The sequence below is a fragment of the Sorghum bicolor genome, chromosome 3, assembly GCF_000003195.3.
Source record: "Sorghum bicolor cultivar BTx623 chromosome 3, Sorghum_bicolor_NCBIv3, whole genome shotgun sequence".
Taxonomy (NCBI): Eukaryota; Viridiplantae; Streptophyta; class Magnoliopsida; order Poales; family Poaceae; genus Sorghum; species Sorghum bicolor.
The window spans coordinates 63,531,836-63,546,259 of record NC_012872.2 but is presented as its reverse complement, the minus strand read 5'-3'; the positions used below and the strand labels follow the sequence as shown (position 1 = coordinate 63,546,259).

Sequence of the window (14,424 nt, the reverse complement as noted above, 5' to 3'; positions counted from 1 at the left end):
CACAGGAAGAGCTGGGCCACATTACCTTAGCAGTGCCCCACTGTCTCAGCTATCGAAGAACATTGCCTCGCCTTTCAGCAACTGTTAAACAGAACAGAAACTCACATGTCCAATGAACGAATAGGGCACTTAGGCTAGTCTTAGCAGAGGTTTCATGTCACTTTTTCACTGTTTCTTGGACTCTCATGTGGTGGAAATTAGTATAAATAAGTTATTTTATCCCTATGAAACTCATTTCAGCCCATGAAACTTTTATCATATATATCTTCATGCTATGTCACATCAACTTATTTAATGTCTAAGAAACTCTAATGAAACCTCGTTAAAACTGACCTTAGGATAAAAACTAACCTTTCAGGCAAGCTTCAACGAAGAACCAATCAAACTAGAAATATGGTGGAAGGTACATGTAATGCACTAACAAAAGAAGCCTGAATGGCTGAATGGGACATCTACTATTACAAATAATGAAGATGCAAGCAATCTGCCTGAATGGATTCATCCTCCTCCTCTGTCAGCCCCTGCCAAGCGTCTCTGATTCTCTGTCGTCTCATCTCGCTGTTGTCTTCTCCAATTCTCTGAGCGAACCAGACGACAATGCACAATGCAGGAGCAGGACATGGCGTGTGACTCCGTGCAAGATGCATCCACGACCGCCAAGCCTTGCCCGCACACACTTACGTGCGAATCCCTGCAGCAAGCAAGCAAGGCTCCAACTCGAACGAACTGACACAAGAAAAGCTAGCAAGGAAAACCTGACCGGCCGAGACACCGCACGTCGTCGTCGTGCCATCATCAGTTGTGCAGCCTGTTAGGCCCGCTCGGCACGAGCCGCTTCGACACCCCGTAGCGCGGGTCTATCTGCTCGCCGTCGCGGCTGGGCGCCGGCACCGGTAGGTGGTGGAACTGGTGGGCGCCTTGGCGCCTGCTGGCATGAAGCTGCGGCGTGCACCATGGGAGGATCCGCGGTGCCGGTGGCCGCCCGCGCTGCTGCTCGCGGTCGCAGAGGCGGGCGAGGAAGGCCTCGTCGGCCAGCTGCGCCGCCGGTGCCCTCGCCGCCTTCCTGGTGGCCTCCTCCCATGTCGTCTCCTTGTTAGGCGACACGGTGACGACGGCCGACGAGGCCACGAGGATGGAGACCAAGAAAAGCAAGCAGAGGCAATGCGAGGGCTTCATCGCGTAGTGGCGCTCGGCCTCTCTCCGTTTGGTGGTGCTACGTTTTAATAGCGGCGGCCGGCGCAAAGCTGAGTTTGACGGCTTCGCCATCGATACTGATAGTGTACGCGTACGGCGTATCGTATACGCCGAGCCTGTGTTGCTTTGAACTGTTGCCTTCAAATTGTGTTAGCGTGTGGTAGCTGACCGTGGTTCAGCTGGCCCCACAGTACTCTCTGTCTCTGCAGACAAGATAGTGAACGATAAATTCATCAATTCAGATGTTTGTTTTCCCTCGGATAAAAACAATTCAGATGTGTTTTTTTTATTATTTTTTGAGAGAAGTTATAAGATTTTTATATGGTAACCCCCCCATAGCAAACTCATGGGCCTAAAACCCAGCCCCTTACAAGTTACAAATGCATGGCCTTCAGTTCAGCCCATGGGCTTAATTAGGCTATTTTGTACTACCTATAGTGTTTGAAGTCCTATAAAATTCGATGAACCTTTACTGGACTTACTATTAATACTCTATCTACCACTATTACCTGTACCACGTAGTACTGCCAAAAACGTGCCTGTGAAATGAAACTTAATACTTAGTAAAGCTAACACGGCTAGCAACTAAAAGTGTCATTTCTACAGTAAGACCTTTGTGTAGATCACCATCCAAGGCGTACACAGGAACGCAGTAGTCACGACCAACTCGACGATGACCTGACCTTGTACTACGGAAGCACGGCTTCCTACACATGTTACAATCCTTTTTTACCAAAAGAAAAAAAAAGACCCCGTAGCGTGGTCACATCTCTCAAATTGATAAGTACTCCCTCCGTCCCATATTATCTGTCGTTTGGGAGTCATGCACAGAGACCAATACCAAGACTCAAAGACACAAATAACCTTATAAAATCAGTACACATGATATGACATGACATGAATCTCTCTCTCACACCGGCTGCTTGACAGTGACAGGATAAAGACTGCAACACTATAAGATAAGTCTTGGACCCATATACAGTAGCCTAGACGACACATATTTTGGGACATGGATCTTACTCTAGAACGACATATAATTCGGGACAGAGGGAGTACATACAAGGATTGCACCGAATAACTTCCAAAGGACTCAAAACTTCAAATAATGGAGACTCGATCACCACACAACTCTACACTTTATGCGATTCCGACTAACTCAAACCACACATTCATCAACTTATCATTATCATTAGACACATTTCTTTTAAAAGTCCGCATCAAGCTCTCTCCATCCCACACCTCTGAAGCGTCCAAACGAGTATTGTGCCAAATGGACCAGATCTACTGTGTTTTGCCTCCTTGCTTCCTCCTAACTTTCCACTTAAAAGTTAAAACCCATTTGAGCTTTTTGGCCAGCAAAAAGTGCTTGTCTTTTCGACTATTAATATCATACTCTGACTATATAATTTTGGTCCAAAGAACATGTACTGGATTGTAGGTGTGATATATAGATAATCCAAAGGAGGAAAGTAAACATAATTTTTGGAGGTTATTTTTAACCGTATGCAGTTAGTTAATCGAGAATTTGGAACAGTTAAATGAAATCCTAAGGTAAATCCATACTCCATTTGTTGATGTGTTGTCACGGCGAATACATCTTGTTTACTTGAGCTTATCAACCACTACTTTGATCCTAAATAGATATATGAGGGGGTTAGGAGCTGATTCTATTCAGAATGGAGTATGAATACGTCCTGTCCTAAGGTAGTTTGACTCGGTCAAAAACCAACGATGCTTCACCGAGCTCTAGGCTTTTTCTCTGGGCCGTTTGGCTGTCTACTTTGCTTACTGCTGCGCCCCCCCCCCCCCCCCCCCCTGCACGTAACAACTGAATTATTGCTGACGACGAGGAAATCAAACGGGCACCAACCCCATTATTTTTCATACCCGAGTTACTGAAAAAAAATACAGTTCTATCTTATGAGTAGTTGTGGCATCTACTCCCTCCGTCCACAAATAAATATACGTCTCGTTTCTCAAGAAGTTAAATTTTTTAAAGTTTGACTAGAAATATATTAAATAGTATCAATATTTGTATCTATAAATAAATATATTAAAAAGTATTTTTCATGCTTAAACTAATAATACATGTTACAAATGATAAATATTAGTATTTTTTATATATTCGGTCAAACTTAAAAAAGTTTGACTCCTCAGAAAATGAGATGTGCATTTATTTGTGGACGGAGGAAGTAAAAAGGAAAGGTATATAGATGTATTATTTAATAAAGTATAGAGTTTACATGTGTAATCATTTGTTTTTATCCAATCAAATGGATAAAAAAATATAGATATATATGTCTTCTTTTTTGTTGTGTGTTAATTTCTTCTCAATGTAAACATTGTTTCTATTCAGTACGGAGGTTACAGATGGAGTGAGTGAGAAGAATAACCAAAAGTGACAAAAAAGTTTCTTTAAAGTTGTCCCCACACTCCTTCACATTGCCACATCCATAAACTGCCGTCGAAATTGTCATCGTGCAAGAGAGTATAAAAAAGTGGTAGTTTGGGAGAGGCACCGGGTAGTTTCAGAAGAAAGTTGTGATCCAAGAAAGAGAATAAGAAAGGACAATCAAGGAAAAATTGCCACGAATGAGTCAAATTGGCACACAAGAGTATCTCCAACAACATCACTCAAAATACAAGACCTATTTGTAATTTGGATGGTACTAGACGAAGAGTTCAATACTTATTTTTATCTTCTCCAATAATATAACCCAAAAAAGAACTCTTTTGGCAACATGAGTTTTTAGAAGAGAGATGATACTTCATGAGACAGTTCGAGCCTTGATCCAACTGCTCGAAGTTTCACGCAAGGAAACAAGACGTGGAGATCAAGCAAGATTCTAATCGGTTAGAATAGGAATTGATATCACATTATCTATGACAATTGTAACTGTGTAACCCTGCCCTCTGGACTATATAAAGAGAGGCAAGTGACCCCCTTAGATAATTCAATTCGACACACAACAATACAATCAGACGCAGAACGTAGGTATTACGCCCACACAGCGGCCGAACCTGGATAAAATCCTTGTCTGTGTCTTGCGTAACCATCAAATTCGTAGCTTGCGCACATGTCTGCCGATAAACTACTACCGTGGATATACCCCAACGTAAACTGCCGACTAGCTTTCGTCGACATCCAATAATATAACCCAAAAAAGAACTCTTTTGGCAACATGAGTTTTTAGAAGAAAGATGATACTTGTATTTGGATATGCCTCTCGTACCATTCAAAATGGATCTCCTATATAAGTGCTCTACTAGAGGCTTTAAGTACTTTGTACCTATTTTGGTTTTAGGTCTTGCAATATGTTTTTTTTTGTTACAGATGGTCTTGTTTGGTTTTTACCTAAAATTTTTTCATCTATCACATTGAATCTTTGGACACATGCATTGAGCATTAAATGTATACGAAAACAAAAACTAATTGCACGGTTTGGTTGTAAATCATGAGACGAATCTTTTAAGGCTAATTAGCCCATGATTAGCCATAACTGCTACAGTAACCTACATGCGCTAATGGCAGATTAATTAGGCTTAATAAATCCGTCTCGCAGTTTCCAAGCGAGCTATGTAATTTATTTTTTATTAGTATCTAAATATTCCTTCTAACATCTTATGAATCCAATGTGACACCTAAAAACTTTTCACTCACCGACTGTTTAGTTCACCCTCAAAAAATAAAAACTTTTCAAGATTCTCCGTCACATCTAATCTTGCGGCACATCATGGAGCATTAACTATAGATGAAAACAAAAACTAATTACACAGTTTGCCTGTAAAATCGCGAGACGAATCTTTAAGTCTAGTTACTTTATGATTGGACAATGTTTGTCAAATAAATACAAAAACGCTACAGTGTCATATTCCAAAACTTTTTGCATCCAAACAAGGCCTAAACAAGGCCATAGTCTAAGATCTCGCTTGCCTCGTATGAGCCGGCAAGATTTTGCTTGCCCAGCTAGGCAAGACGAGGGTAGCTTGTCGCCTCGCCGGAGAAATAAAGCAGAACCCCCGGGTCCCGTCCCGGTCATCTGGACTCCTCGGGCCTTGTTCAGTTCACCCTGAAAAGCAAAAAGTTTTCAAGATTTCTCGTCACATCGAATCTTGTGGCACATGCATAAAACATTAAATATAGACGAAAACAAAAACTAATTATACAGTTTAGCTAGAAATCACGAGACGAATCTTTTAATCCTAGTTAGTCCATGATTGGATAATATTTGTCACAAACAAACGAAAGTGCTACATTACCGAAAAGTTTTCACTTTTCGGAACTAAACAAGCCTCGGTGCGGTGCCGCACTACCGACTCGGCAGTACCGAGCGTAATCGCTGGCGTCATCCCGTCTCCTACTCTCTCTGATCTCTTGCGCTCTTTGCCGGACAGAAACATCTAGACGCGCGCGGGTGCTCGGGGCGGGGCCTTGCTGACCAACAGGCAACAGCGATGCCGCACCTACCCGCTCCAACTCCACTCCACCCACAACAGCCACACCCGCATTAAGCCCTGCGTAGAAATAGAAAAAAAAACCTAAAAAAAGCAGCCACGCCCACTGGCCGCGGCGCCGCGCCCCCCTCCCAGTCCCAGCTCGTCGTCTATATAAACGGGAACCACCCGGTTGCCACTTTGCGTAGCGAGTTCTGGGCGCAGAGAATCCCCAGGCGAACAAACAGGGTAGTGGAGAGGAGAGGAGAGGAAGGTTGGGTTCGGACGGAGAGAGCCAGAGGCCATGGCTCCGATGAAGCTGTACGGGGCGGTGATGTCGTGGAACGTGACGCGGTGCGCGACGGCGCTGGAGGAGGCCGGCTCCGACTACGAGATCGTGCCCATCAACTTCGCCACCGCCGAGCACAAGAGCCCCGAGCACCTCGCCCGCAACGTACGTACCGTACCCTTCCTGATCCCTATCCCGCTGTCGTTGCTTTTTTTCCCCGGAATGGAAATGCATCGGTCCGTTTCCGTTCGCGTGCTGGTGGCGCCGCTGTGGTCGCTATCGTCGACGGTCGATCTGAGCGCTTAGCCGCTCGTACGGGTTTTCATTATACGGGGGACCGGAGGTTTTAGGATTATAAGGATGGGGTTTCGTGGAGGGAATCCAAAATTGACAAATCAGGGAATTTGTTTCATACTGTAAATGGTAAAATTCCAAGATTATAAGAAATGGAAGCGTGGAATTTTTATAGGTTGTTGCAGATCTGGGCTAAGCGGAAGAACCTGATGAAAACTGAAGTACTTTGCCCCTTTCTCTACCTGCCATCCGCCCACACACGTTCCACTACAATAAACCGTGTTCCATCTGCCAGCGTCTTCTCTAATCCCATCGACTACCCAAGGTCTGGGCTGCGCGGACTGGATTGAAGTTCTGTAACTCCATCTGGAAGGGATTAGGTATTCAGTTAGTATAACTCCATCTGGAAGGGATTAGGTATTCAGTTAGTTGGATTGTGGGATAAATCCTATGCCTGCTGTATGTGATCCATGCTGTTCAAGTGCAAACAAAGCAGGTAACAGAGAAGGACCAGGGATGACAGCCTTTTTTTTTATTATTGGTCATCGTAAATTTTTGCAGAATTTTATGCAGGAGTCGTTTGATACTCGTAAATTTACATATGTTTCACTTTCCTGAAATTAAATTTGATGTGCACCTGACAATAACAAGCCCATTGAGACTTTTAACTGGCAAAGCACGCACGAATGTGAAACATTTTAATATTTGATTCTTGTAGTATGCACCTGTCCTGACTCTTGATATGTTCATCTATTTCTCTGCAGCCGTTTGGTCAGGTTCCAGCTTTGCAAGATGGTGACTTGTACCTCTTCGGTATGATCCTATCTCTTGGGATCTTTTTTCTTCCACGGAAATAGGGTTGTTTTTAATACATTGTTGCTGTGACTAATTCGCCTGTTGTTGGTATTATTAACCGTTTCATAAATTTGTGACATGGCTAGCGCTTCAATGTCCACTTAAATGATATCTCAGATTTTGTTAGAAGCACATGTTCTTAAGAGATATTAAAAAAATGTCTGATTGCTAGAAGCACATGTTCTTAAGAGATACTAAAGGAAACAACATTTATATATACACCATGATGTTAAAAAATGGTTGTCTGATTGCAAAGTGTCATTGCACCATGGGGATTGCATATTTGACATGGTTACCATGTGTTCAAGTTTTTCCCCACTAGTCCAATAAGGAAGTGTTCTATTATGTCGTATATAAAAACCAAAGCTGAAAGGAATCCGAATTTGACTTTTGGTTATCTTGTTCTGTTTCATCTTGTGCTGTCTGTTCTATAGGAGTGAATTGATTGGCAAACATGAATGAGTTCAGTAAGCATATTAAAATAAACACATTATTTCACTCTTGACTCATCAGGGCATGTATTTAATCAAGTGCAGAGATGGTATGCCTTTTTTTGTATTTAATTATTGCTTTCTGAGAAGTGTTTGTAGAATCATTTTGCATCTACTAATGATGTTGATTTTCTAATTTTATTCTTATTTAAATATTTTTCATCTGTGGTGCCAGAATCACGTGCAATCTGCAAGTATGCTGCTCGCAAAAACAAACCAGAGCTGTTGAGGGTAGGAAACCTTGAGGAGTCAGCAATGGTGGATGTTTGGATGGAGGTGGAGGCAAACCAGTACACCTCTGTATTGAATCCCATCCTCTTCCAGGTTCTCATCAGTCCGATGCTTGGAGGAACCACCGACCAGAAAGTTGTGGATGAGAACCTTGAGAAGCTGAAGAAGGTGCTAGAGGTGTACGAGGCACGTCTGACCAAGTGCAAGTATCTTGCTGGAGACTTCCTGAGCCTTGCTGACCTTAACCATGTATCTGCCACTCTCTGCCTGTTTGCTACGCCCTACGCATCTGTGTTCGACGCTTACCCGCATGTGAAGGCCTGGTGGTCTAGCCTGATGGAGAGGCCATCTGTCCAGAAGGTCGCTGCCATGATGAAGCCATCAGCTTGAAGCGGGCTGCCCTATCAATCGGTGAATGGAATAAGCCAAGTTTGTTCTGGGCATTTGCTTGTTCAGTGATGTGTCTTCGATGTTGAAAGTTCAGTGCTTATGTGTGAGCATGCTTGTAATCAGGTCTTGAATTGTTCTGAAACGAGCATTCCCGTGCTCGTTTTGAGAATAAACTTTGCGTTAGGTTCCTCTGGATCTTGATGAGTTCTCATTTGATGGTTGCTGCTGCAGTGTTCAGGCTGGATGTTATCATTGCAAATGCATGTGCATAGTCCAATGGACAACTTGTCTGGATAAGAGCATCTCCAACCATTATACATTTGAAGTTATGTATTTTAGGCAAATTGTAAACCCCAAATGAAAATGGCAAGGCTAAAATCGGGTGATCTCCAACCGTTATGCAAAATGCCAAGTCTATCATCTTTTTTTTTCCGGGAAATTTTATTTCGCGGCACTCCTTCCCGCGTGGCCAATCGATCCCGCGTCAAATAGCCCGCCGTCGTCTCCCGTTCACCAATTTCCGCACCAAACAGCCGTGCAGTACCGATCGTGAGCCGCGCCAAAACCCTAGATATCGCATTGATGAAGAAGGCGTACCTGGCCGGCGTTGATGAAGAAGGCGTCGTAGATTCGTCTTATCGCGCGTTGCGTCGTCCTATTGTGCGCTGCTTCGTCCAAACGCGCACGCGAAGCTGGCGAAGGAGGACGCGCGATGCTTCTCCTATCGTGCGAAGTGGTGGCGGTGCGAAGGGAAACCGCACCAAGGGAAGGAAAAAAGCCCGCGAGGTGGAACCGAGAATCCCGTGATCTCTATTTGCATAGCCGGACTCCTTCGGCATATATGCCAAGTTTCCCCCTCCAAATGCATAGCTATATAAAATACAAAGTCCAAATGCATAACGATTGGAGGGGTTTTTTTTTGGAGTTTTATGCATTTTGGTAAATACCAAGTCCATTTGCATAATGGTTGGAGTTGCTCTAAAGGGCAGGTCTTATCTCACATCTTAAAACTGAAAGTAATTGACAGATATGCCCTTAAAAAAGGGCAGTTGCTATGTAGAACTACATGGATGTAGCAGTAGACCAGGGCCTTGTTTAGTTCACCCCGAAATCCAAAAGGTTTTCAAGATTTTATTGAATTTTACGACATATGCATAAAGTATTAAATATAGATGAAAATAAAAATTAATTATACAGTTTGACTGTAAATTATGAGATGAATCTTTTGAGTCTAGTTAGTTCATGATTAGATAATATTTGTCAAATAAAAACGAAAATGCCAGAGTACTAAAATTCGAAATCTTTTCGAAACTAAACAAGGCGCAGCGGGAAAAGAGATGTCATATATCTCTACAACTGAAAATGGACGGAGTATGTGTTCAGAAGTCGAGGAGATGACACAACTCACATGTGGCCTGTGGGTGTTGTCAGATTAGCATAAATACAGTTCTAAAATGTTAAAAAAAAAACCATAGATATAGATTGGCACATTTGACGGGAGCGATGGAAGAGACAGTGGATGCTCGATTTTGCTCGTTTGTAGCCGTATTATAGCTCGAAGCTCGTGTACCCATATAGCAGTTCCAAGCCCTGGCCGCTGGCATGGGACTGGGGGATTTGGGAGAGGACAGAGGAGCAGATGTGTCATGTGTGCGTGAGGATGAAGACAAGAAGGCACGACTTGGGTTCAAAAAAAAAAAAGAAGGCACGACTTGGGCCAGTTTGGCCCATGAAAGAATAGGTTAGTTGGGCCAAAAAAGAAAAAAAAAGGTAAAGCCCGTGTTAAGCTACTGAACCCTCAGCCACGTGCAATTACATATTTGGTGAAACAAATACAAGGGATGCTAGTCATTTCTAGTGACACCCTCCCTTTCAAAAATCGCTTATTACCTCGGTCCAAAATAAATACATGTCACTTCTCAAGGAGTCATTTTTTAAACTTAACTAGAAATATAAAAAATAGTAGCAACATTTGTATCTTCAAATACATCATAAATAAAAAGTGTATTTTGTCTAGATTTCGTTACACTTTTTAAAGATTCAATTCTTTGGGAACAATATATGTATTTATTTTAGGACAGAGAGAGTACGTAATAATTATTCCCTAAAAGTATAAAAATCATTTTTGAAGAGAATCTACATTAGAAGAGTTTCTATAAGAACTCGAAAGTCTACCAAGTGCACCTTAAGAATAAAAGTTAGATTACACCATACACACCTTAAGAGTAAAAGACACTAAGAATTTGAGTTGTGAAGCTGCTCTGCATTTCACACTGCATACACATTCATACACAAACCCGGGACGAGTTGCATACCTACCTTGGGTATGGTCCAACCTAATCTAATGTTGGCCATGTCAACTACCAATTCTACTATTCTATCTACTCCAATATACTACCTGCAACTGTTGACCGAAACAGCATGGTGCTATTTATCAAGTTGGCAGCAACTATTACAACTACTAATATTAAGAAGATAAATGAAGATAGGGATTACATGTCCATCAATTCTCCCCTAATTCTTGCGCTCCAGCTTGGACTGATCTTGATGATTCCAATCCTTGCACACAATTCTTGGAACTTAACTCACCCGAGTAATTTAGTCAGGGTGCCCCACAGTGGCTGGCGATGGCGAGGCTAGCAACGGTCCTCGACGATCGTTGCAACATGTCAGTGGTTAGCCCTATGTAGTAGTGCTAGCTAGGTGTAGCACTGACGGCTGGACGGAGGCGGCTCATCGTGGTCATGTTTGTGGTAGTTGCTCTCTCTTGGTGATGGTCAACTCGGTATGGTTGTGGTACTCCTATGCCTGGTGAAGCTAATTGGGTACGATGGTGGTGACCGGTGACGATCCAACTATTACTAACTTCAGAGTTTGATGGATGGATACAGATGCAGCGTTATATGGAATTGGATGGCTGTTTCACAATGGACTGACAACTGTTGGGCTAGCTGCGGTCTATATGGACTGGCGCGATGGTGATTGCCTCACATGCGTGTGGCCTCACCGTTGTGTCGATAGCCAACGGGAGGTGGCCCTTTGATGCTTGTCTTTTTTTCTTGGAACCATAGTTATTAGAACTGGACCGGACAATGCGGTCGGTTCCTCGATTCATTATTTGTTTAGTTCGATTGCACAATAGATCTTTTAAGTGCACCCACCGGTAGGGGTCTGGTTCCTTCTTTTTTGTCAGACCACCGGTCTGATCCTAATAACTATGCTTCAAACCTAATGGATGGTGACGTGAAGCGGTGATGGCATTGCTCCTTGTCTTGGTGCATAAACACGTGTGAGGATTTGCATTAGATTGTGTTGGGCACGATAGAGGTGATCCTTGTGGGCTTACATGACGACAATAGGCCACACATGCCTATGACCTTGTCGAGGTGGTAGTGATCTCCTACTTGTGGTGAGACCGACTTGTCTTGCATGACGCTCTCAAGTTGGTTTTGCACCATGTCCATGTCATACTTTAGGATGTGAGTTTTGGAGGTGGGAGACTTTACACTGAGGCCATCAATAGAGACACCTTTGACACTTTGCTACTCTTTGAAAGCATTCTATGAGGTCTTATATCTCTTGGGTTTCTATTGAAAAACCTTAGGTCCCTTGATTGGCGTTGGCAACATCTATGGATGTTGTGTTCCTCCCTAGGTATTGTCATGGTTATTGCCCCCATCTGCAAAGCTCTTTGCTTGTTTGTTGTGGCTTACGGGCGTATATTTGCTAGTGCTTTGGTGGCTTGCTAGTGATGTATTGTCATGGAGGTTCTTGTTGTTTTCTTTGTGAGGATGTTTTTTGTTGTTGTGTGTTGTTGTAAGTTGTTTCTTTCATTCATGTCACGGGAAAATTCTTGATCATGGTGAGAGAGAGAGAGAGAGAGAGAGAGAGAGAGAGAGAGAGAGAGAGAGTATTTGCAAAGGAACTCGAGCACTCACAAGGAAGATGCTCCTGAATGTTGGCTATGTCTGATTCAGCACACTAAATAAGATAAGAGAAACATTGCTCTTTTAAATAATATGTTCGTTTCCAAATATGAGGCCTCTCCAAAAAGCTATAAAATGATCAATGTTAGGACCAAATCCGAGGCGGTGCGACGATAATCACATCATCCGCACTCAAGTACTCCTAGATACATATTTGCCTTCACATTTTCTACATAATAGGGTAGCTCGTAGCTATCGTATGCATAAGTAACTTTGTCTCTCCAAAGGAGAAGCCAACATGTATACATAGCTTTGCCTCTCCAATCCAAAGAGAAGATAAAGGCTCCGCACCAATTATCTCGAGCCGTCTGGCTAGCACTATCAGGCTGCCAACTTCAAAGCAGAGCAGAGCACATCAGAGCGCACAAACCACAAGCAACTTTGCCCGCTTTTACTTTGGAGCACGACGGCTCGTCATATCCGCGCACCGCTGCCGAAAGAAGAGCCGTTCGCGCGCGCCGACGTCGATCCAAAGGGCGACAGCCTGCAGCAGGATGGCCGAAATGCGCAGAAAAAATGGCCGCGGCCGTCGGTGGCTACCAATAAATGGACTCCCACGCCACGCCGCGCTCTTACTAGCACAAGGCCGAAAGTCTGAAGCCAGCGTTGCCGAGCAGAGAGAAACAGAGCGCCCCCTGTCCAAGTGTCCAGGACACCCTCCACGCACTGATGGAACTCTTGGTGTTCGTGCTGCTCTTGCTGGCCGTGCCACTCAGAGGATCAGGTGAGACATCTCGCTCAGCTTTCAGAAACGTTAGGCGTTCAGCGCTGCCAATACGTGTTTGCACAACCTACTACTAGCTTCCACTCCACACATTGCTTCCATAGTTCCATGCCGTATTGAATATTGATAGATGAAGCTGGATCGTTTTAGCGTATTGAGAATTTGAGATATCAATTTGCTTCTTGCTGTGTCCCGCGTGGTGCGTGAGTGCAGACGGCGCGTGGTGCGTGTGCCGCCCGGACGTGGCCGACGCGGCGCTGCAGAAGACGCTGGACTACGCGTGCGGCCACGGCGCGGACTGCGCCGCCGTGCTCCCGACCGGGCCGTGCTACAGCCCCACCTCGGTGCGCGCGCACTGCTCCTACGCCGCCAACAGCTACTTCCAGCGGAACAGCGGCCAGGCCAACGGCGCCACCTGCGACTTCGGCGGCACGGCCAACCTCACCGACACAGACCCGAGTACGTACAGCACGCGCCCCCCTTTATTTGCTCTCGATCGACGTCGTCAGACACCTGCATCTGTCATGACCGTTTCTAGTAGTATCTTGCTACTGACATCTGTTGCCGGTTGCAGGCTCTGGAACTTGCAAATACCCTGCAACTCCAAGGTACGTAGGATGCATAGCGGGCAAACAATGTTCGCAGGTGAAACAAACACGTTACTGATCGAATCCGTCGTGCGTGCGCGTGCAGCGAAGCAGGGACAAGCGGCAACGCAACCGGCACGGGCACGTCGTCGCCAGGCTCTGCGAGTAACCCGGCTACGACGCCCAGCACGGGAGGGAGCTTCACGACACCTGTCGGCGCATTTGGCCCCACGCCGAGCACCGTCAGCGCGGGCACCACCACCACCGCCGCGTTTTTTGGTCGCCATGCCCTCCTCGTCGCCGTCGTCTCCGTCGCCCTGTGTTTCTTGGTGCGCTAATTTGGTCGATCAGAAGGAATCCGAAGCAGGGCCACTCTCTGTGTAATTGGCGGCCGCACAAGACAGGGCTTTTTTTGGTGTCATGCCGTCATGGTGATGATTTGACAATTGTTCGTTTTTCTGTTATATCATGTTTCTCGTGGTTTCCGTAATTCCGTTACCTCCGTACATGAAAATGGATCGAGTTTGATTACTTTGCCCGAACTCTCATGTTTCAAGGAATACGACGGTGTAAATTGCTAGGGATGACCAAATTTTGGATTGGTGTATGATGCCCTCAAGTTCTCAAACCATGCACCACTCAAGTTCTCAATTTTCTCTCCCAATTTCCTCTAACCATATATATATATAGCCTATTTGGGTGGGGAGAGATTAGGCCTTCTTTTGATTGGGAGCCAACCACGCTAATACCGTGGATTTATTAACTATTTTTTGTCTAAACAAATACAAAAATACTCCTTTGCAGTCACCTGATAAGTTGTATTCTTGTCAGTCACCTGCCTCCCCATACTCTTCCCTACCACCTGCGCCCACCCCAACCGCCTTCATCCCCAACTCTGGCAGGCTTACAAGAGAAGGAGTTTCGAGGAAGGAAGCCGACTAGTCGGTGG

General features: G+C 44.6%; 3 protein-coding genes across 3 annotated transcripts; 2 read left to right on the top strand and 1 right to left on the bottom strand.

Annotated features, from left to right (window-relative positions):
* On the bottom strand, positions 274 to 1,266 carry LOC8079242 (CLAVATA3/ESR (CLE)-related protein 10). Its single transcript, XM_002456349.2, has one exon. The coding sequence runs from the start codon at positions 1,264 to 1,266 to the stop codon at positions 796 to 798; it is 471 nt and encodes a 156-aa protein (XP_002456394.2). The 3' UTR covers positions 274 to 795.
* LOC8079241 (glutathione S-transferase 1) lies at positions 5,601 to 8,437 on the top strand. Its single transcript, XM_002458496.2, has 3 exons — positions 5,601 to 6,082; positions 6,976 to 7,024; positions 7,733 to 8,437. Exons 1-3 carry the CDS (start codon positions 5,933 to 5,935, stop codon positions 8,176 to 8,178), a joined length of 645 nt encoding a protein of 214 aa, XP_002458541.1. The 5' UTR covers positions 5,601 to 5,932; the 3' UTR covers positions 8,179 to 8,437.
* On the top strand, positions 12,686 to 14,055 carry LOC8079240 (PLASMODESMATA CALLOSE-BINDING PROTEIN 3). The gene is made up of 4 exons (XM_002458495.2): positions 12,686 to 12,888; positions 13,102 to 13,347; positions 13,463 to 13,496; positions 13,582 to 14,055. Exons 1-4 carry the CDS (start codon positions 12,834 to 12,836, stop codon positions 13,811 to 13,813), a joined length of 567 nt encoding a protein of 188 aa, XP_002458540.1. The 5' UTR covers positions 12,686 to 12,833; the 3' UTR covers positions 13,814 to 14,055.